General features: G+C 42.0%; 1 protein-coding gene across 1 annotated transcript in view; it reads left to right on the forward strand.

The window, feature by feature from the left end:
- Positions 1-11,171: 11,171 nt before the first annotated feature.
- LOC128709419 (maternal protein pumilio) overlaps positions 11,172-23,887 on the forward strand; it is a 56,682-nt gene continuing 43,966 nt past the window's right edge. Inside the window, exon 1 of the mRNA XM_053804414.1 lies at positions 11,172-11,327. Within this exon, the coding sequence (XP_053660389.1) occupies positions 11,172-11,327 (156 nt within the window). The remainder of the gene's footprint in view (positions 11,328-23,887) is intronic.

Consider the following 23,887-nt stretch of genomic DNA (forward strand, 5'->3'; position numbering starts at 1 on the left):
ATGGCTCTATTTTTACCCTTTCGTGCTACACAATGGGCCGAGCGTTTGGCTGGGAAAAGAACCTTCCTTATCCCGGCAGGCTTTTCTGGCAGGCCTAAACGGCTGGCTTGTGGCCAGCATATCACGTCTCCATATTGCTCTACGTCCCTCTACGCTTGCGTAACGTGTTGCCCTGTTCGGCGTGTACAAGTTACAGGTTTTGTTTTGATTCTATCCGTACTATCTCCGTGCAGGGAGGTGCGGAAAAGGATATTGTTTTCTTTCCACCGTCGAAAATACCTCCGGCACTGGGATGTAGTCCTGTAGTTGCAGGAACCATCGTTGCCATCGCTCTGTGGTTAGCTACAAAACATAAATAAAGTGGGTTACTTTTTCACCCTCCTCGGGGTGTTTGATGCGGAAGATGTAGCAGCAGCACTTGAAGGATGATGTCCATTTTCATCGTCGTTTCTATTCTGTGTGCCGCGTCGTGCGGCTTTTCTCCACCCCCGTACCCAGCACCGTTCCCAACACTTGTTTCATTTTTATCTTACGAGCTGTGTGTCACAAACATTGATGCATATCTTGTCTAGTTGTATGCACACCGGAAATAGTAACCGCAGCAAATAACAGCATAAAGCTTTTGTACGTTTGCTTCCCCGAGTTTGTTAAAAATATTACGTCTCAAGCTGATATCACCACATCCTGTTTCACGTCATCCCGAAATATGGTGGGTCAGAATAGAAACGGTGCCTTTTACAAGAAATCTTGCTGCATCGTTAGTGTATTTTAAGCCATAGGATTCCCATGCACTGATGTACATTGTAGTGTGTCCATCGTCCGTAAAACCACAATGGCAAAGAGAAGGATCTGGCAAATGATTTCCGAAACAATGCCATAGAATGAAAGCTCGTCACCCAACTTTGCAACGTTCGGCTAGTTTATTTCGGGCAGATACACTCCGCGAACATTGTCGGCTATGCATTAGTCACATAGATAAGCAGACCGAGGGCAGGAGTATGTAAATGATTCGTCTGCCTCATAATGCATTCAGGCTGTGTCAAATTAAACATGTGAGATGAGTTTGGCTTTGCATAAATTATAAGGCTCTTCGGCAGTCCCACTCCTTCCGGCCTGCGTGTACGCCCGGTGGCTTTGCTTAACCGTACACAATTTACCTTTCACTCTCGAGAAGCGACTGGCCATCACGCACGCCTGGCACAGGTAAAGCTCACGCGGATAGGTGACAGGCGGGGGTTTCCCCGTGGTGGTAAAAATTTGATGACGTACCAGGCGCCTCCATTTCACGTGTTCGTAAGTTTTGGTTCGGAAGTTTAGCTTTGTCCCAACCGGATGCTGAGGTGAAATTTCGAAAATCACGCGTTGCTTACAATAAAGATTTAATTTATTGCACATTACCCACAAGCTAGTGAGCAATGTTCGCTGAGTGAGAATCATGAAATAAATTGCTTTTCGCTTGAAAATCAATGTGCTGCAGCCGGTGGGAAACCATTTTCTCGATATTAGTGTACGACACGATCGAATTCCATTTTCGTTTATAGAATTAAGTTTCCAACAAACCGTGCTAGGAATAATTTGGAACTAAATAATTGGCAACATAATTGGTTCCTGGTACGTTTACGGATTGCAAGAACTGTTTGCTGGGTTTATGCTGAAACGTGATGATAAATTGTTGATAATATTTTATACTTCTTACAAAGTTCTTGTGATATGTTTATACATTTTATGTAAAGGAACATTATTAGTCCTTTTAACATTCAATATTGCTTTCGTTTAATTTGTTTGAAGAAAGCTTCTGCATAAGATATTAACAGCGATTAACCTCTCAGTCTTAATCATCATGACGTTATCGTTGGCAGTGTTGATGGACACTAAATGAAGGATTTGACTTTAACCGACTTGACTAAACAGTGTGACGGTCCATGAGAACGTATGCCCTAATGGACGAATCGACTTCCGATGAACGATGGACAGCTTTTTCCGGTCCTTTTTGGAGTTTGGTTGGTTACTTCGGACTGCGTGGAACAGAAATGCGATAAGCATAATACTAGGAAATTAGCAATCAAAACTGCAAAGTAATCGTGCCTTTATGTTAAGGGTAAAAATTAATTGGGGTTCTATGAACGTTTGAAAAGCCTAACTATCGGAATTAATTGTTGTGTCTAGCTTTAGTATTAGCTGTGGAAAATTGGAACAGAATTGCAGCAACAGCAAAGATAAATGTTTCATGGAATTTAATTACAGGGATTAGGTGAGAAAGGTTTCATGAAACCTTTCATAGAACTTAAATAGGGATAATACATTCTTAGGGATTATAAAATATATTATTTGTAACTAGATAAAACTTTTGCATAATAAAATTATATAATGGGGATCGAAGCGACGTGTTCCTATGGAAAATATCGTACTTGGGTATATGGCTGCGAGATAGAAATTCAACTAACTGTTGATTTTGTCCCTAGTTTGCTGTGCATTGTTTATTCATCTCAACATTGTTTATCATCTCTAACACCGATGCAATGTCTGTTTGACTTTCAAAAGCCATCGTTATCATGCCGCAAACTCAGTGTATGTTTCCGGAATTTCTGCTCGAACAATATTTCCCTTGTTGCTTGTTTTAATGAAAAAAAAAAAATCCAACCAAAACACTCTCAACATATGCTGCGCTTGGCTGTCGTCGTTTCTCACGTGATATCGCAACGCCATTCCATGCTTCCTTTCCGATAACGTTGTGGCGCGTGCTTTTATGCGTCGTTTGAGTAGGAAATGTGAGCTTGAAGTTAAGCAGAAAACAGCGGAGAATCATAATCAGCAACAAACCGGACACATAAACTGTATGCGGTAACCGAGCCTAGTTGTCAATACAGGATAGTATGCTAGCGGTAATCTTTTCGACAAGCTTATCCGATAGCCTATTTAACAGAGATAAGGACGACACCGAGCAGCAATGGCAATAAGATAAAAAAAAATCGACGAAAATTGCACACAAATAAAACTAGATACTTGATGTTTGCCGAGGTACGGTCACCGATGATAAGCCATACTAAGCCCACTCGGATATTCCACTGGATTAGGGCTAAGCTTGGCTAAATTGCTGCCATTGCACGATTTTTCCTCATTTTCTAGTTTTTGGTAGACCGTTTCGTATGATCAAGCAAGAGACAGCTTCGTGCACGTAAAATCAATTTGACCCAAAGCAAATCTATTAGCGTTTATGATAACAAATGGTTGTGAATTACAAATCTGTGCTCTCCGATAACACTCAAAGTGATTGAAATTACTACCTTTTGCGTGTTTTGTACAGAATGAATCGACACATTTTTTATGGATTTTGTTACACGAAAAATAAGTTAATGTTGTATTATTCTTGAGTAGATAAAAGCCTGCCTTATGAAACAACAGGGTACAAGCTCAACAAGTTTCGGCGTGTGTGAATAGAAGGCTGTACATTATCACAGTGCGAGCAACTAGCACTTTGCCCGGAAAATGAAGTGAAAACCACAATAATAGCTTCTTCTTACGCAAGTGATTCTTTTCCTTCCCTCCTGTTAATATTTGGCCATTTTTCCAGGGTGGGTTTCCAGTCTAGACAGGCTTCATCACTGCCGCGCTCTGGGGTAAAGGAAAACTTTTCCCTCGTGAACTTGCTGTGCAAGAGTTACGTTTATTGCGAACGGTGTGTGAAAGTGAAAGTTTTCGTGAGCCTTTCCCTGTGCAGCGTATTATGTGTGTGCCTCGTTTGGCGGTACTTTCGATCCTGAGTGCCCTTTTTTCCGGAAGAAAATTCCCTACCCATTTTCTATCTGGTTTGGCACAAGTCCAAATTGACAGCACTAGCCAACACAAGTAAATGTGTCCAGTAAATGGAAAATGTGTTAATAGAAAATGCATTGGTGGGAACGGTATTATGCAACAAGTGTAATTTTTCTGCCATGGGTGTTCTTAATAACATGAGATTGAGCATTGTTAGCTTGAATAAGTATAGTAGTGCGTTATCTTGCCATTTTAAAGCAACAAACCAAGTATGTTGTATATTTCTGACATTCAACTACACATTTTCATCGGACTTCGCTTCGTGAAGAAGTATTGACCACAATCAGTAACAACTTTGCCACGCATTGTAAGGGAAATTTTGTATGTAATTCAAATGAAAATGTTGCTTTAGAGGTTACGAATGAAAAACAGAACATATGAAGGTGAACTATGCACGTTTTCGCTTCATTTGCGTTTTGTTTGTTGTTATTTGAAGGTTGAGCAATTTACGGCAAGTATTTAGAAATCTAAAACATCGTTACACGATGCACCTGTTCATGGACACAGTTCTTACCTTAATCTAAATCAGAGCGTAAAATTGCAGTAACGCACCGGTTAGACATTTAGCAAGGTTTAATTGCACCAAATGTTATGCTGGTAGTGTAATATTAAATCATGAAATGGGTATCGTGTATCGCAATTCTATACCTATTTTTATATCTTTGCATCATATATTTTTAATGCGGTCTGTTTTTAGTCCCCTGTGCGATAGGGAAAAAACTATAACAACGAGTTGATAGACCTTAATGTTTGTCTATAATGCTTCGGTGTGCGATAAGAAAGGTATCTGTGCAAGATGATAAGCTGTATCAATTTACAGAAAAGTATGGCATTTTTGGGAGCATGTTTTGTTTACTGTACAAATGCTGTACAAACCCACACAGCAAATTTAAACATCCGGTTAGTGGCAGTGCCCATTGCTTGGAATGCCCTTTGTTATTGCGTGCCGTCCCTATCTTCTCACTACATTTCACTGTGCGTGTGCGTTTCATCTTTTAGATTTTTTTTGCTTTCATTTTCACGCTTTATCCAAAGACTTCATTTGTTTTGCGCGAGCCGGCCGGCTGGGTATCATCTTGGTACCAGATGTGAATGCGTTACGGTGTGAGCATTTCTTATTTAGACACGCAACGTTAACTATTCGATGATCCAATCTGTGGGCATATGAATAGAAAGTAGTAGACGCCGTGTTTTTTCAACGCCGTGCCGTTTTTTGATTAAGTTGAAATTTGTGGCCCGTTTTTTTAACACACTCGATCTTAGGAAAACATGTCAGAAAATTTTTGCATTTTCTGCGCAAGCATCGAACTGGAACGCTCTTAAAATGAACGAGATTGTAAGCACTAACTCAACCTTCGTGGAATGCAATTAAAATCCGAAAACCCAAAACGTTAGCAAAAGAAAAGGGGGGTTTTACAAAAAATAAATTTCACAAAAATGTTGGTTTGTGTAGTGTAAATGGAAAGTTTTTAATTTACGATCGCGGCATGATCGGCTATGGGACGATTAACTAAAACTTAAAATGGTTAGGATAAAGTTATTTGTAGTACATTTATGGTAACTTTTAAGTGCAAACGTTTAAGCAATCATCGATGCGTCTATGTATTAATTCCATCAAATGTTTTGAACGACGGTTTCGAATGCAGAACAATTTTCCTCGTGACTTTTTTTGCTCACAAATACACAAAGGTAATCAAACGTCATTAGCTAGGCAAGCCGTATCTTCTCGAGTTGACGTGTTAGTTTATGCTAGGTCTAAGAACCCCGTAAGCGTAACAACTCCTTTCATCACGATCTCTATAGCTTTTCCCAGTACCCCGGCGTAAAGGTATCGTTGTGTCCAGTTCAGTGGTCTGCTTCGATGGCCAATTCCAACCTGCAACTCAAATTGAACATCTCTCATGCCGGTGGTTGCGGTGCAATTATGTTGAAAATTATCGGTACCAACCCCCTATCGTTCCATCTCGCCGCGCCCCGGCACAGTCCCGGCTGGTAGCAACAACCGGTTTTTCCTAGAAGGTTGGCACGGTTCCAGACGTGCCATGGGCAAAGATTCTGTGCTGCGTCTTTTCGGTTCCTCTCGCACAGTTCAGTGAAGCGTTCATACCTAACCCATTGGAGGAAGCATGTTGCATGTTTTTCGATCCACCTTGGCGTGGCACCCTATCGGTGGATGAGCCTCGGTTTTCGTGATCAGCAGAAAATCCGACCCCACTTGCTATAGCGTTGTAACGTTGCGCGTACAGGGATGGAGAACAAATCGTTAGAGCTGCTTGGCTGGCAGTGTGTGAGGTGGGTTTGCTGGATCTAATCACAGTCTTTACGGCGCTGCTGGATCGTGGCACTGAACTAGCCGTCCAGGAAAAGTCCAATGAACCTTCCCCGTTGGAGGAGTAAATAATCCCGATAGTCACGAAGACACCGAAGACATTCGCGGTATGGTGAGCTTTTTTTTTTGTTATGGAGGCATCTTCTGCTTCGTACAGGTTGAGTTCTTAGGTTCGTTACAATAGTTTGAGTCTGTGTTACGGTGCTAGATCTCTATCCGCAACGTGGAAGATTAATTTCATCTGTTTTTGCGGTTAGTTCGTAACAACACAATTGCGAAACTGGGAAACATTGCTCCATCTAACGAAGCGAAGACTTGATTCAATCAACATCAAATCGCTAGTTGCGGTTTGAAATTCCGCTGCGGTGCAGGATTAATCTAAAGCTCTCTATTGGTCAATTAGCGTTCGAAAAGATGGTTAGGAATGTTCTTCTTGTAACAGGAATGTGGAGTTATTGGCAAGGAAAGTATTATTCTGCTGTAGAAACGTATGATGTACACCTTTAACTATGATGTGACATTAACAATGTAGAATTTACGTTTGGAGGGGCTGGCTGTGCATATAAAAGACATAGATATTTGATGTCAATTTCTGTCCAGGATAAAATTGTTGATAAACTAGGATGATAAGCGATAAGATGAAAAGCATAAAAAAACCATTCCAGATCAACAACAAAATGGCATACTTCTCTTCTGGGGGGTCTCCGGAAAAAAAAATATTTTTTTCGAAAGAGAGTGTACTAAAATAGGGTAAGAGTAGGACCAAAATAATACCGGTGAAAGCCCCGAGTGCCAGTAATGGTACTGGCCAGAGAAAAAACCACCTCTTCCAAATTACCAAACAGCCATGTTCGTTCGACTCAGCGAGCTGAAACCATCCGTTACTAACAAGCGGCAATAGGAATCTTCACATTTTCCCCCTCGGATGTATTGCTTTCTATTGCCGTGGGTGTTTGGAATCAAGCTCAAACCACCGTGCGTCAGCTGATTCGAGAAAGGAAGTGAAGATGGTAGATGTTAGTCGCACGTTTGAATTTTCCCCAGCGGAATTAATATCCAGGGCCGTATATACGTTGTGCTCTTTTTAACATTAAATATGGAAGTGAAAAGTTGTCAAAAAAAAAAAACCATTTTCACAATGATATGAGAAACTCTTTAAAAATAAGATTGTATTGAGGGTTGCAAACAGCAGCGCTCAAAGTTAAACTCACAAACAAATGAAAAGGCAAACGCATCCTTACCAGAAGTAAAGGCACACCGGACTTTGATGCGCAACATGCCCATCTAATGTATAATATTTTTATTTCAGTTCATACAATGCTTCTTTCCGGTATCGTCATCAGCATTCATTAACAGACATACGCTACTACATGCACCGTAACTCGAAGGAAAGATACAGGAAACCGGTGCCGGCACGTACCTGATAGAAGCAACACGACACCGACATTTCAAAACCTAGACAACTCAACACGGTTCGATAATTGATTCTGTATTTCATATGTTTTGAACAATTGTCACTGTACCGAATTGTTATCAGCAATCAAAACCACCGATAAGCAACAGAAAGGGACCATCGTTAAGGAACGATCCAAGCCGCACCCGCTATCCCACCGCTCCACACTCACAGGTGACGGATACAGATTGGGAGAGAAAAGTGTACGCTATGAATGGAGGAACAACAGAGAAATATTGAAGTTTGTTGGCAGAACATTGCCGAGCACTGATTTGATTGTTGCTTCACCGTAAGGGAACGAGGTGTGTGTATGGTTGGACGGAAGCGGGGGAAAACACAACGCCGACTTTTTACACACATCATCGCTGGAGTATCCAATCGGAAGAAGTCATGTTGTAGTACTGCTGCTGATAAGCACACCCTCCCTTCTCTGGTAACAGTTGCGAGTAGGGTTGAGAGCGTGAAGAAGCTTGTCCCAGTGCACGATAAAGAAAAGCAACCCAAACACATCGAATCCACGGTTCCAGTATTGCTCGGTATATCGCAAGTTACGGTACGGAACGTGAACTCACGTGCAGTACCAGCATAAGGTTTCGAACACTGCTGCAAGCAGCAAGTGTGTTAAAAATTCTAGATTACAAGCATCGCACCAGTCGAATGTGAGTTTTTTGTTTTACATCTTCACCAGTGTGGCCTGTCTCGTGTGTATACGCATCCGACAACTAGTATGAAATCATCGTGAAACGTGAAACGGAGGACGGGAGAGCACGTTATATTTTTATCCCACCTACATCATTGTGAAAGAGATCCATTCCAGTGGTTATTTATATGAGCAAAATAGGATGATGTAAAAGAGTGCCGTGATCTATGTGTGTTTGATTGATATAGAAGAAAGTCGGCACAAAAAGAGAGTGGAAAAGGATTGCAACGCTCGAACAATTTGGTAAAAGTGGCTAAAAGCGCTCAGTACAGCTACAAAAAGATAAACAGAAAAAACCACGTCAAATCCTAACAGCCGTAACATCGGCGACAGGGTGGCGTTACAAGGGCTATGACCGTGTACTGGCGTGGTTATTTCGCTTGTTAACACACAGCACAACTGCAGCAGCAGGACATCATCGTAATCGTTACACACTCCTGGAGATAATCGGTTTCGGTCGGTTTCAGCGGGAGGCCGGGGTGAGGACTCAACAATAGCTTTCACCAGATTTTGTAATCTATATGCAAAGTGCCGATAACAGTCGAGCAGCAGCGAGCAGCAGTGGGGCATAGGAACAACAACAGAGCCAAGCCGTGCGAGGGAGAAGAATTAAACAGAGTCAACCATTATTTTGTTATAGCAGCGCGTCTCCGGAGGCAGTAACGTCCGGTAAAATTGGCGAAAACTTCGCTCCCACTGGTGTTCGCCGGGCAGGGACAACACGGCGCAAGGTCCCGATCCGACTGCTAGGTGAAGGGAGATAACGAATGCTTTGGGCGGACGGCTCGGTTGGTGGTAGATAGTGGTGGGCAAAAGCAAAAAGGTGTGTTCCGGTGTGTGCTTCTCGTTGCCTTGCGAAAAAGAGCGATTGAGCGAAGTTCCAACCGAAGAAGAAGAAGAAGAAGCAGGGTAGTTCCCGGACATTGCCAGACGGTTGAACATATTTTGCGATTACACGTACAGTCGAAAGATCGAGCGAGACGCGAGAAACTGTCGCCGGGGAATATCCCTAGGCGCGCGTTGCTAGTGTTCGAAAACATCGAACAAAGTTGGAAGTGAGGCAGAAAAACTTCCAGGATACGTCGATAAGAAGCGAGTGCAGTGTTCCGCGAGCAACCGAAACCTCCCCGGTGTGTTGTTCGTGGTGGTCCGCAGAAGGCTACTGGCGGATGCTGCAATAGAGCCAAGAAGCGGCATGAGCAGCACGAACTAATAAAAGATAATGAACGAAAAAATAATCACTACCAACGGCAGAGCATTGGCAGCCCGCAACGGAACGACCACTTTACCAGCAGCATCATCCCTCGCTGCCGTCGGTCATTGATGCGGGCGGGAAAGGAGTGTCACTTCGCTTCCAGATATTCGCCTCTTCCGCTCCCATCGCACCTAACATCTTTGTCAACGTTCTGAGCGTAAAAGCATCACGGGGTCACGCAGCAAAGGAGAGGAACCTCTTGTCCAAGGTGTCACGGGTTGTTTCAAACAGCCAGCGAACGGATATGTTTTGATCCTCCCGGACTTTTAAACGCTTGGTTCCGAACACTCATCATCGAGCGAGGGGTGAGCGGATACGCAGTGTTTTAACAAGATTGCAAATTCTCGTCACACGCTTCGTTGGAAGTGTGTCTTACCGCTCAGCTCAGCTTTGCGCTTAAAAAGTAAGAATTCCACAGTAAAAAGGAGGAGCAGAATAGACAGTGTGCGAACGTCGTGTGAATTCGACCGGAAGCGGTATAAAAATCATCCACCGTATTTAGGGAACAGGATGATGATATAGTCCTGTAATAGCTATAATCCACCGACCGGCAGTGCCACCAAGCGTTCTAGTTTGTTATTCTCAGCTTTGATTGGGTGACAACCACCCCATACCGGGGACAAAACGTCACACGAAAAGTTTTCCCGGACGACAGCGGTGTACAAGCGGAAAACAAGGGGAACCCAGTCCAGTACGAGGGGAGACGAAGAATACTTCATAACGTCAAGCAGGACGTGGCCAAAATCAAGACCGGGGTTGCAAAGCAACTGCGCACGGTGGACAACGTGAAGTGTTAGTGTTTCATGGAGCTGTTCTTTTGTCGATAAAATAGTCGTAAAAAGTTAGAAGAAAATACCAACGCTTCGCCTCGACGCTGGGCGCGACTGAGTGGTGTGTGTGTGTGTGTGTATGTGTGTGTGTATCTGCGCCACAGGAAGTTGGGTGTCGTTTTGTTGCGTTGCCCCATTTTGACGGCACTTGTCACCGCGTGCGGTGGTCGGCTGTGTCTACTTCCGCTCCGAAAGCGAACGGCCTGAGACGCACGAGATCGTGCTGCGAACGGGGAAAGGAAAGTTTCGTCGCGTGGAGTAATAGTGTGAACCGTTGTCATCGGAAGGAATAAAATGGAGCGAGCATAAAGCGGCCCATCCACGTCATCGTACGCATCATTTGATAATTGCTGTTTGCTTGTTGGAAGTGTATATTGATGTTGATATCGTTGGTTAATGTGCTCTCTCTGAGTGTGGGTTTGCTTTGAAGGTGCACAACATAGGCTTAAAGTGTTTATGTAAGTGTGGTTATGCGTGGCTAGGTGTGTTATTGTTATTCCGTTAATGTTTTATATGACGACCTGTAACGGTGTCGCTTTCTTCCCCCCATATAGTGCGTTTAATGTTATTGGAAAATTGTTAACAAAGTGGTGATCGCTGCAGAAAACCAAAAAAAAAAAAAGGAATATAAAATTGTTAATAGGTTGTGTTGGTGGAGTGTCGGTGTGAGTGAATTCATATCTCCGCGCGGGTATAGTGTGCATTCGGTTACTGTTCGAGCGCATCCGACACGTGGCTTGTACTTGGAGGCGCATTAGTATCAGCCGTCGGCAACGTCGCTCGATCGTACGATGGTAGTGCTGGAAGGTGGCACGATGGGGACATCATTGCTGGGCGGTCCATACGCCCAAGGTGCCCCGGCACTCAAGATGATGCAGAAGCGTTACGTTGGTTTGCACCAGTGGCTCAGCCCGATGTGCGCCACCAAGGATCTCAAGGAGCATCTAGTAAGTGTATGCGGTTTTTTGTGGTTGTTTCTCGGATGGTCAGGTTTAAGAATTCCTCTCAAGAACTACTTCGGGTTCTGGTAGTTGCAGCTTACTGGGTCGTTATCAAAGTCATTGGATGTTTATGCAGAGGTCCTATTGAGATCCATAGTACTGGTTCTGATGTTTATACTGTACATGTGAATTTAGGAATTTCTTGTGTATATTTTGTGTAGATATTGGAGAATTTTTCCATTGATTTGACAGTTCTGATGTACTATTATTGCAACAATTCATCTTAATTCGATTTTTCGGCAATATTAGAAAATATCGTGTCTGAATACGATATGATTCAGAACAGTGGCAATCCACAATACAATCTCATCGATTATTTAATAATGTGTGTTAAGGACATCACGTTATGCCGGTGAAATCATCTTTGTTTAGTTTTCACATGTGTCAGATGCTGTCTATTATGTTTAATTCTCTGTGACAGAACATCCTCAACACGCTTTTGTTTCGTAACCTCAAAACGAAGATATTGAACAACACGTTTGCTACATATTACGTTTGTCCTTCTTCTTCAAAGCATATCGATCGCTCTGTACTGCTGCATTGGGCAATCGGTTGTAGTGCATCTTGAAGATAGGAAGCCTCTTTCCTGTCTGTGTAGCATTATTTTTGTCTTGCTACACCCATCCTATCTTACCTGCTTGCAAACGGAGGGGTAAAATAGAAGCTCTTCAATCATCTTATCTAATGAAACCCGTCCGTGTTGTGTAGAACAACACCTTCAACGCTCACCACGAGTGAGATCAATTATTTCGAGTGGTTCCCGAAGATGGTGCCGAAGGTGGACGTGTACCACCTATCAACTATCACCGTATCGGAAGAAGTGTACTGTTTCGTGCCACGATAAACAAACACGCCTGGTGCACGCTCTGCAATCGGGTCCAGGAACTTACCCCCCTTGGGCTCCTAGTTTTATTTGGTCTAGTCGCGCAATTACTTAAAACCCGACCGTGCAGTAATTGAATGACTTACGATAGAGATCGGAATGGCACGTCTGCTAACAAGCCTTCGGTCGTCTTTGTTTGTGATTTGATGCGTTGGAACGTTTGAGGTGTCACTTGGGAGGGTTCCGAAGGAAAGTGGGTCGGTTTGCAAACACCACTGTCGAAGAGATGTTGGAAAGCTTATTTTTTACACTCTCTCCTTACCCCATCAATTGAACGGTTCAATCGAACGGTAAGGTGGTGACGCACAACAACGAAAAAATCATACGTCTCTATGACCGTGGACCGGCATGTTGGAGAACAGGATGTATCGGGCGGGAGAGTGATGCACCCTGTCCATCGAAAGAGGCCCATTATCAAAAAGTAAACACGAAACGTGTGAGAACCCACTTCACCGATAATGGATCAATGTGCGTCCCGGTTGGTTCCATACCATCTCTTCAAAACTTATCAGTGCTCTTATGTGTGTGACCGGGTTTCCGGGCGCGATATGCACCTATTTCGTCATGCATTGGCCGCCAATCCGTGCTCGGTAAAATCAATACTTCTTCACAATATGGGGTGATTTTGTAAAACGCTTTGATGAATAAATGTCATTTACCATTTTGCAAGAGGAAGCGATGCTGCTGCCAGTGGGAAAATACTGAATAATATTTCTCCATTTGCGTGCGCTCACTTGCTTCCGATTACATTTCTGGATTCCCGCCCCGGCGGTCGTATTGCGCTTCGGTCGAAAACTTAAACTGTGTGTAGCGCGGGATAAACTTCGCTTTCGCGTCGCCGTCCGGTCGGGATGGAGAAAATAAATTACATTTCTCAGCAAATCATGGTGCCTTGTGTCTGGTAGCCACCGTCGCCGCGGCTGGCTCTTCTAAGCACGTTAACTTGCAAGGACCATCTGTTTGCTTGCCGCTCTGAAAGGCGGCTAGTTCTTGGCAAAAGGCAAACAAACCCACCGAAGAGGAGGCTACCCGACACGAGAGCTAGCTAAAATGCGCATAATGCAATAAAATCTTCTGTGAATCGGAACTCCCTCTGCTCGACTGCACCGTCATTTGGTGATGGTGATGTCTGTTGTCCGTTTCATTTTTCTTGTTCTCGCTCAAAACGAACATGGTGCTGCGTGCTATCGTAACACGATGGAATTATGTTGGAGGAATGGATATCAAATTGCAACCAACTAGCTATTGGCCGAGGGAATACGGGTTAGTTGCAACTCTTTCAAAGTGTGCTTCTGGATAATTCCAACACTTTGTTGGTGATCAAACTAGACCGGACGCCGAATTGGATAACGTGAAGAAGTTTCAGTTGAAAGAAGTAAATAATCACACATTTATTCGTTCGTTACGATGGGAAGCTGGACGGTAAAGCAGAAACTCTTGCGTGTGGTCCAGTGTGAAGATGTTCTGCCTAAAAACACGCCTTGGCCTCTATATATATAACATATTTTAGTACGGCGCCTTCGAGTGACGCATTGCAATAAATGAATTCCAAAATTTAAATTCAATTTGCATTTGATCTTTGCGCTTTTAGCATCTATCTCCTTACTTTGGGGTGAGTTTGAGGGATTGCTCTTTTTTACAAGCGAACTCGTGCGCTCGTTCACCGTGGTAATCGATAAGGTTTCGAGTTTTTAATAGTAAAACATTTGCTAGACAAGCATTTGACAGCGTGCATGAAACAAAAGCCAAGCACCTCATTTATGACACTATATACACATTCACTTAGCATAATAGCGTCAACGCTCCCGCATACGGTACAGTTTTAGTTCGCTTATTTCTTGGCGTGTTTTCGTGTGTGTGTGTGTGGTGAAAATGGGCAACCGGATCGAAACCGTGTCCCCGCGTATCAAGTGTAATAAAATACGACCGAAAAAAGAGCCATCAAATCAAACGACTTTTCGTCTCCGGTGTCCTCCGGATGGATGGCACTTCAGCGTCTTTTATAACCTCTGAAACCATCATTTTACCCAGGATACTTGGCTGTCACTGTTGGGTGTTTAAGGAAGAAGCACCTACCCTAGCCCTAGGTGCGCTAGTCACATTTCAAACGGTTTATTTCGATGTACTTACTTGAGGCAATAGGACTAGTGCTGTCCTACAGCTTTTGCTCAAAACCGTCTCACAGTGAGCGGCGGTAGAGGCACCCAAGAAGGATTGATTTTTATGTCTGCACATATGACTGCGTACGCGCGGTATACCTTATGCATATCTACACTCCGGTTCAATATGCACGCACACGCGAATGTTCGGATGGTCCACCCGAAATGATGACACTTTCGATGCACAAGCTGATAGTTACGGCAATTGTTTTGCTGTACACGCTGAAGGCCACCATGGGCGTACACCACAATCGAAAACTTTTGATCAAACGCTTTTCTTTAGAGGTGTTGGTCCGCGCGTTTTTTTTTTCTTCTATTTTGTTTGTTTTCGCAAGTCAGTAACGTTAGAGCATTTCGATACAATTGATTATAACGTCACCCCACTACTTGGCAACGAGCTGTTGGTATGAACTTCGTAATGTTGAGGAAATTATGCTTTGTGGTCGTGGAGGAAATGAACCAGCACTGGTGAAGCTCACATGGGAGAGAAGAGCGCCGAAACGAACATACCGTGGCAAACGGACCAAACAAACAAACCAATATTCATATCTTTTAGATATTCTGTCGCCGTTGTTAGCTAGAAGAAGAAGCAGAAAAGGGGGCGGATGAGTTCACATACCAAGCAAAAGTTCGCGGTGGAGCTTGCATATGCATGCTTATCCAACATATATGCAAACACACACACACACACACACACGCACCTATATATATATATCCCATCGTTACATGAGGAGAACGCGAAGTATGTGAAAAGCGTGAAGTGCCTTGGACGAATCGAATTCCGTTCGATTCTTTCATCCTTACCGCTGGGGGTAGGTTGTCCAGAAGCAGCAAAACTATTGATAAGTTGTTCATCGTTGATGATCGGTTCAGTATCCACACACACATGCACAGAGAAAGAAGAGCTTGGAACTCACATGATTACCATTTTCGATTCAAACAAGGAATGGTTTTTTGCGTTTAAGCGCTTTTCCGGTGACTATTTGACTGTGTCGCCATCGGTGGAAACTCTGGTTGCCATTTGCATGATTCTATTTCTTTTTTGTCTTTATTATCTTTGCAATATTTTTTTTGGCCCACAACGAAAATTTTCAATACATTGTTTCTACGTATATCATCCCAAGTTTGTTGTTTTTTTTAATAAGTTTTAAGCTATAAACTAGTCTTTATAACAGAAAATTAACGTAAAAGAGATTAAAGTTCTTGAATTTTGAACTTATAGTAATCTAAGAACTTGAATTTTTATTACTTAATTTTTTTTGTTATAAAGACTTGCATCGAACAAAGGAATATTCTATAATTGTTGTACATATATTGTGGTTGTTAGCCAGAAACACCCCAAAAGATAAATTGATATGACATCCATGTTGTTTATAAGCGAAACATTTCAACGCTGCTATCACCACCATTAAATGATACGCTTCGCATACGAATGGGAATACCAACCACATCCCAATTTGAGCTCGTTGTCGTTATCACTTTCCTATTTGGCTTGCAAGTTTATAATGCTGTGTGTCCCTCCAGACGTGATAATTAACCTACAAAAAGAATGTGTGTGTGTGTGTGTGTACGTTATCGAGTATGTTCCGCCTTCTTTTTGCCATGTTCTGCAGTTATTGGAATTCCTACTATATGTATGTAGAATGGACGAGCGTATCTCGAGCACTTATCATGCGCATGGTGTACATACAAGTTTTACAAATAGCCTCCTTTGCAAATGAACTTCAAACTGTCGGTACTGTGGTTAAAATATGATAAGCGGCGGAAAGAAGGAAAGTACGACCACAACACGATTCTCATTACTCATGTCCATGTTTATCAGCATAGCCCCGTTTGGACTGTTAACATGTTGTGCTTCGTTTTTTTTGTCGCTTTGCGGAAGGAAATTTCTTTAAAACGATTTCCAGCGCATGTTTACTCAAATTTTGATTGACATACCATTGTTACCGTTTTAACCGTGCGTGTGTGAAGTTTCCGGTGGTGTAATGTAATTTTGGAGACAGTTTTTACTGTACGTAGTTTTGGAATCTTTTTAAAATTACTCATTATTTCTCAACGTGCCACGTAATGTTTCAAATGCGCAGTTCTATGCGAGCTCTAATGCGCTTGGTGTAAAAATCTTCTTCATTCGCGCTTCATTCTCCATTTCCAACATATCGTTGATGCAAATTTGTAATGGATTTTTTATGTGAGTAGTTGGGGGGATAATGCGATGAGATGGAATCGAAACCATCGGAATGGATACACATTACACACGATTCCTAACGATACAAACACGTATCCGTTCGGTGGCGCTGAGTATGAGAAGTTTAATTGTATCAAGCATCACTAACAGATGCATCACTCGCGCTCGCGTACCGAAACTTTGTCTTGTGCGTTGTACGTAGCGCATTCCATTTTCCGGGTTGGTGATTTCCACGAGTTTAGCATGAATTTCGCCAGCACTCCGAACGTAGCATACCCCGAAACACACAACCGCTCGACAAATTGAAGATAAAGTCATTAAAACTGGTTGAGTTTAACGTCAGGCAGCGAGAAGGCTCCATTTTGCAAATGTCTACTTTTAGCAACATTGAAATGAACGGGTGGAACGTTGTACACTGGCAAACGTGACGTTTTTGCTCCGTTATGGCACAACGCGAACGAAGGGTTAAGAAATCGATTCCTAAAAGTTCCTTACAGTGTCAATGCAACAAAGTTCGCAAATCTGCCAGCTCTTCGTTGAAGCATTAAAAAAAAGCTGGAAATACAAGAGTGAAGGGCATTGGACAGTAGCGGTGTCGACGGCCATATTGAGGATGTTAAAATTTGCTGGGTAAAAGTTTGATGAGCGAACTTTCTTTGGGGATGCAGCTTTGAAACGGAAAGGACAGTGTTTTTGTTCTCGTTTCTTCTGGAAAAGAGCATCCAACGAAATACAACTAAGTAAGGGTTTTTTTTCTGTTACTGAAACGCCATACCATATGATATTTCCTTCTTTTTCGTCGCATGGCTCCGTTGTTGTCATGTTTATCAGAACTATTTTTTTAATAGCGTGCTCATTCTATCGGGAAATTGATTTTATGAACGTGTTTTCATTATGTTTAATGAAAATGGTACAACTTATAGAAAGTATGTTAACATAGTTTGCTTACGTAATTTGTCCGTTCACATGATTTATGGTTGCCTTACCTTGTCTAACGCCAAAATAGCGTTCCTAACAAAACGAGCCTTTTAAAGTTGTTTAAACCGTGCCCGACAGGATTTGCCTTAAACGCTTCTTCTTTACAACATACCTCACACATTTCCGTCCATTTCCTTTTATTCCATTCAATGTCCTGTTTTTGACATAAGCAGGAACTTTCTGAACCAGAGAGACAGGCTTATTTGTATTTGCTGCAGGAAAATCATCATTAGCTTGGTTTTTTTTTTCTTCTCTGATAATCGCAAACAACCGCTTCCGTTGAAGCCACTGAAAAACGTTTTATCCATTCGAGTTTATCGAAGAAAATCTGTGCTAAAAAGGAAAAGAAATTCAGATAACGCCTTATCGTCGTATTTCTATAGCTTCTGCGTGAAAACCACCACAAGCTTTGTGCCAAAGTTGCACGGCTTTGAATACTTCGGTACTAGCTGGTGTGGTGTAATCGGTTCATTGATCGCGTTGCTACCAAACGCATCGCAAGGGTTCCAATATTGCTTCGAAAGCATTCTTTACAGATAGAATGTTCACGGAACCTTCCCGTTCCTGGAATTTGAGCAGAGTGCGTGATTGTACGGAGAGATGGAAGTATCATGCAATCCATCCTTACGCCTGTCTGGTGGTTTAGTCGCTCTGAAGAACGTTTTTTTGTTTTCGGCTGAAGTCAACCAGACAGGAAACGTCCTAGGAAACGGAGAGAAAGATAAATGGTGGTGCACATGTTGCGAGGGGAAAGTAATAGAAATTTCCCCGGTTTGCGCATCCCTCTCCATGTTTCTTGCGTTTCCTGAATCGGTTTGTTGTTTGAGAAATAGTTTATACTCTCACGACCAAGGCATCAATCGTGAATGTAATAGAAAGTTGAGGAAATGTCACCGATTCGTGAGTGTTTTTGAAGCCTACATTAGTTCTGGTTTCTTGATCTTTAAATGTTGTTAAGAAAGTTTTATAAATCAGAGGAGTTGTTTAAGAGATTTTTACATCTGGAAGATCAATTTACTGGATTTATTTTAATAAGGGATGATGCATGTACGAAGTCTTTTCAAGCATTCTATTCTATGCATTCTATAAGCTCCATTTAGTTCCAATGCCTCTCTCAACTTAAGCCATCTTCCTTAATCGCTGGTTAACAATTGCATTTACTTATACTATCACAACAAGGTGATGAAATGAATTGACAAATCAAACCGCAGCACATCGCTGTTAATCACAAATCACATAATCGCAGCACATCGCGCATGTGTGATTCATTCTACAGCGTGACCGATACTGGATTTACCATATTTTGCATACCGGGGTAGTTGGGCGTGTTTGTATTATCAGTTAGAACGCCCATGGAGCACTGAACCGACTGTATTTTTTTTTTGTATATTCTGGAGAAGCCATGACACCTTGATGTATTACTAGGGGGTTGGGTTTCCTGCTGTGTTGGTTATTTTTTGTTTTGTTTGGGATATTTTTGTGTATGTATGTGTGGTACAGTGAAGAAGTATGATGCGTGCCCACGCTATAATTTTTACTATAAACAAAGCAGATTGACGATGCTTACGAAACCCGAAGATAAGAAGATATCCAAGACGAAAGTTGTGATACTATTTGTATAAGAGCCTAAGCAAACGGAAGGTCAATTCCATTTTGATTTACAAAAAAAAAGCAAAGCATAATATTTTTATCATTTTGGTTGGTGTTATGTATGATTTTTTTTTGTCATGTTTTCTATGTTAGAATGAACTTTATGAATCAATCATGTTTTGTCAATCAATATTCTTCGTTTACCACCATTTCAATTTGACTAAGCTACACAAAACAAGTGGCGCTAGAAAAAAAAACATATCTTCAAAAGATGTTGGTCATGAAGGTAAAACACATTGCCACGTGCTGTTTGATCTTTTTGTGTGTCGCGCCCCTCAAGACAGACACGCAGCAGTCCGGAAGTAATCGACAGACCGAAGATGGCATCGAAAAGATCAAATGGCGTTTGAAGTTGGCTTTCTCTATCACTCACGTTTCTTGCTGATGTGTCATTACGTGGTGCGGCCGGTTTTTGTTGCCTGCGCAAAGGTGCTTTCACGCTCAGCCGTGTGGAGTTTTTGGGAAGCGATGTATTCCCAAGTGGAAGCAACCACTTGCCGAAAATAACCTAAAATGTTGCGCGTTTCGAAGCAGCGAAGCTTTCGTTTCATGGCGTAATTTTAGCAAAATTTATTTACATTACCGTTTATAATGCTTTGATGTTAAAAATATGATTTTTTTATAGCGTATGTGTACAGCAGGAACAGAATGTTTCAATCCTTCAGTTTATATTGTTTGTAAAAAGATTATATTCCACTATGCAACCGTTTCCTTTAATATTGTCTTGATTTCAATTTATGTGTTTCCTGTAGACATGATATTTTAATATATTTTTATTCCTATCATATTAAAATACAATTCATGGCTCTAAACTCTATTACGTGTAACACATTAAATACGATACAATCTATAAAACGTCAGAAGAATGAGTCAGTCACCGTTATCATCAGGGGTATTATGCGATGTATCGATGTAATGTATTGAAAAATTACTTTTGCATCATAATTTGTTTCAGCCTTGCGGGTGGCTCGTTTCCGCATTTGACGTAAGGAAACGGCATCGCACCTTTTTACTCTCGATGTGTTGTGCAAATAATGATTGTGCGTATCACAATGTAATTTATTGAATTAATGAAATAGTTTGAAAAAAAAAAACATCATAAGTAATGTATCTGCACGTACAGAATAAACAATTCATCACAGGTTTATCTGTTGTTGTTGTACGAAAAGTTGTACCCAGCGCTTAGTTTTTTATCATTGCGATGCAGTGACATTTTGATCTCATTGTTGCTTGTTGCTGTTTTGAGCCGTATGGGTTGTACCGCTTGTTAGTAACTTCGTCGGAACAGCATACGGTCGGTTGACATTTGAGATGTCGAGGGCGCTTTAATGTGCACTCTCACATATACATCGTTTAATGTCATACAGTTCCACTCGGCGAGAAAAAGCTTCGAGACAGAAACACAATCAGAAGCACATTGCACTGCACACGGAGTGGTGACAACATGCAAAAAAGACAACTACTCCCCCCCTCTTCCTTCCCATACGCCATCAGGTTGGTGTGTATCATGTTCTAGCATAAATGTACACTGAACTTATTCTTATGATTCTGCACCGGAGCAGCACAAATGGTTGAGGATCGTTGAAGGGAACGAAACATCACCGTTGCCACGAACGGTTGTGTCATCTTCCACCGTAGAACACGTCATTGTCCTTCTTAGTTTTAGGGACGTCGCACCACATTCCAGCCACAGAAGGGGACCGAGAAAATGTCATTATATGGTACTAATGTAATATTAACACGTATTAAACCATGTAGACGAGAGACATTCGTGTGAGACGGAACAACAACAGCGGCGGTGTAGTAACTTTCCATCGAGAACAACTTTCCACACAAAGGGCTTCTAGATTCGGTTGGTAATTGAGGCGAGAGTAACATACACACAGTATCATTTCCGGTCTGGGAAGGCAAACGGTGTTACCAGCAGTATAGAATCGCTTCAAAATGGTTCAGTTAAATGTAGCCCCAGGCGCTAGTGTTCCTTACGAGAGTCACAATCTTGTACTGTTTTAAATGAAAAAAAGGTTGTTAAGTTGCACCAATGATGTTCCGTAAACTTTGCAAATCGAATCAAATTGTCAAGCATTTTAGGAGACCCTTTTACGTCACTTATGGCCGAAGTATCCGTATACTTTGATGTGTCCGCTGCGATGTGTATCAGTGTTTCTCTCTCCTTTTCCTCCGAACGCACCACGATCTTACACGCAAAGTCTTTCACATTAAAAATGTCTCCCGTCGTGATGGAAAGCTGTGTAGAAAAATGGAAAAGTTCAAACCCAGAAATGTTGAAGCACATTCTTTCTCGACAGGAAATTTAATTATCGATCTAAAACCGATGTACTGGAAACTTGGTTAATATCATGGAGGTGGTACGGCAGATGTGTTTGGCGCATCGTGCTGGATTTTTTTTTTGTTTTTGTCACTATAAACGTTAAACAATTTCCTCGTAAGCTGAAATTGCACTCAGGAAGCGCTTAAAATAGTTGCATTGATTGAGCTTTTTTTGCTCGCTCTACCATTTTTATTGATGTGAATATTCTATGAAGTTTATAAAACAAATTTCAAACGCATAATGGAAATAACATTGTATTTTCTTAGATTCGTGTTTTAATTATTTAACTTCGCAGTTGGAAAAACAATCACATGAGTTGTTGTAAACTTCGAAACATTCTGCAGTCCAAAACGATGCCGGTAATTTTCAGAAAAGATCCCTATTAACAGCAATTTCTCCATTGTAATTGCCTAACGGTAGAAGAAATGGTGTGCTTTCACCCTTGGAAAAACCATTTCTACCGCAGCCTATTGTTCGCTTCAGAACCTAGCATATCTACGCATTAGCTAACAATTAATTTCTTTTGTCTTTTTTTTCCTTCCTTTCAGGTAAGTTCCATAACTTGAACGGGTCGTGCAGTAGTAGTAAGTACGTAAGACGCAAGTACTATGCCTTGAGTGCCACCTACCGGTGTGCGAGCGCGCATGAGAGTGGTGGGTATTGCGAAAAAATGAAGAATGCGCCAGATGAATTAAATAAAGCGGCACCTTCTAATGTGCTAACGAGACCCATATTCTTACACTTGCCGTGCGAGGGATGCGTGTTAGATGAAAGGCAAAAAAAACAGGAACGGTTTCAACCTAGATGAAACAGAACAGAAATACCTTGATCTTTTGTTCCCAACTTTTGCACCGCGTGCTTGCGCTTACCGCGGTAAGAATAATAATTGAGTTGGCAAAGTATGCGAATGTTTTATTTTTCCTTTATCGCCCCCTTTTCAGCGGTTCATTTGAACTTATGGTGCTTGATTTCGTAGCATTCTCGCGCATTAATGGAGCAGCCCGTAAGGGATTGTACTAAGATTGAGGATGGCTTTTCGATGCGTTCACTGCGTAAAGTCGAATTAATCCAATTTTGTAAAATTATCGAGTCAACTCCGGTACAACTTTTTGGGGGAAATTTGTGGAAATCTGTATCTGAACCCCGTTATGAAATTTATTGTAACACTTACGCTAAATTCGTTGAAACTTAGTCCTTTGGAAACCTAAGAACTAAGAATAAATAATCAGTATATATAGTTAATATATAAAGTATATGGCATAATCCGGGATACTATAATCGATTTTTGGATTTTTTAAAAGTCGAAACCGCGATTTTTACTTAGTGGATTCGTAATTCTACCCCTCAGTTTCCATCGCTAGCAATGATGTAGGTAAAGCCTTGAGGCCTGCCATAGTAGTTCTATTTTAGTAGTTCTTGCAACAAACAAGACAATCATAGGGAATGACGAACGAATAGGGAACGACTTGTAACGAATTACGCATTAGTGGTGGTGGCGTTTATCGGGTAACAGTATTGGGAAAAGCGATCCTTCGTGATGATGCAGCCAAATAAGACACAACAATGATAACGTTGATGAGCTTCCGTCCACGTTGCGGATCTCTTTTAAAATAGAAATCCAAACGTCCAGCGTTTTGAGAAAAAAAAGTGTGTGTTCGTACTGTCACACAGTGTGTGTCCTTTTTGTACGCCGGCAGCGTGTTGGACATGATGTTTGCGCTGTTTGGTACCTTTTCTATCCTTTCCATATGGTGGATACTGTGACTCTACTGGACACTAACACACCGGGCTTACGGTGTTGTCACAATCACCCGAACTCCCCTTCTATTACACCGCGCGTGCTGTGGACAGAGGAGTGGCCCTCAAGGATAACGATAATGGCTCGGGGTGTGTGTAATAATGAAATGCCGCAACCGAGCTCTGTCGTTGTGCCCGGCTATCCACCAACACTCACTAACATCATTGTGTTTGGGTTGGCTTGTGTGGAGGAGTGGTGATACTATTCACACCCAGTCGTTATTTTATTTCGTCCCTTTGCCTTACCTCCTCAATACAAAGCACCCGTCAGCGCGCTGTGTGTCCTATCTGTGTTGATTGGCGCCATGTTATGGGTTGTGTTTCTTTTTTTTTAATTTCTTATATCCTTTGCGATGCCTTTACTACACCGCACACAAACACACACAGTATTTCTGATGTGTTGAGCAAGTCCAGCCACCCGGGGTCGATTAGCGCTGTGTGTCCTTGGCATGTCCATTGCTTGCGTCGGCTGATGGTGCCTTTTAGAACAGATACGCGTTCCATGTCTGCTTTCTACTTTCT

This window comes from Anopheles marshallii, chromosome 2 (genome assembly GCF_943734725.1).
Source record: "Anopheles marshallii chromosome 2, idAnoMarsDA_429_01, whole genome shotgun sequence".
In the NCBI taxonomy this organism is placed as follows: Eukaryota; Metazoa; Arthropoda; class Insecta; order Diptera; family Culicidae; genus Anopheles; species Anopheles marshallii.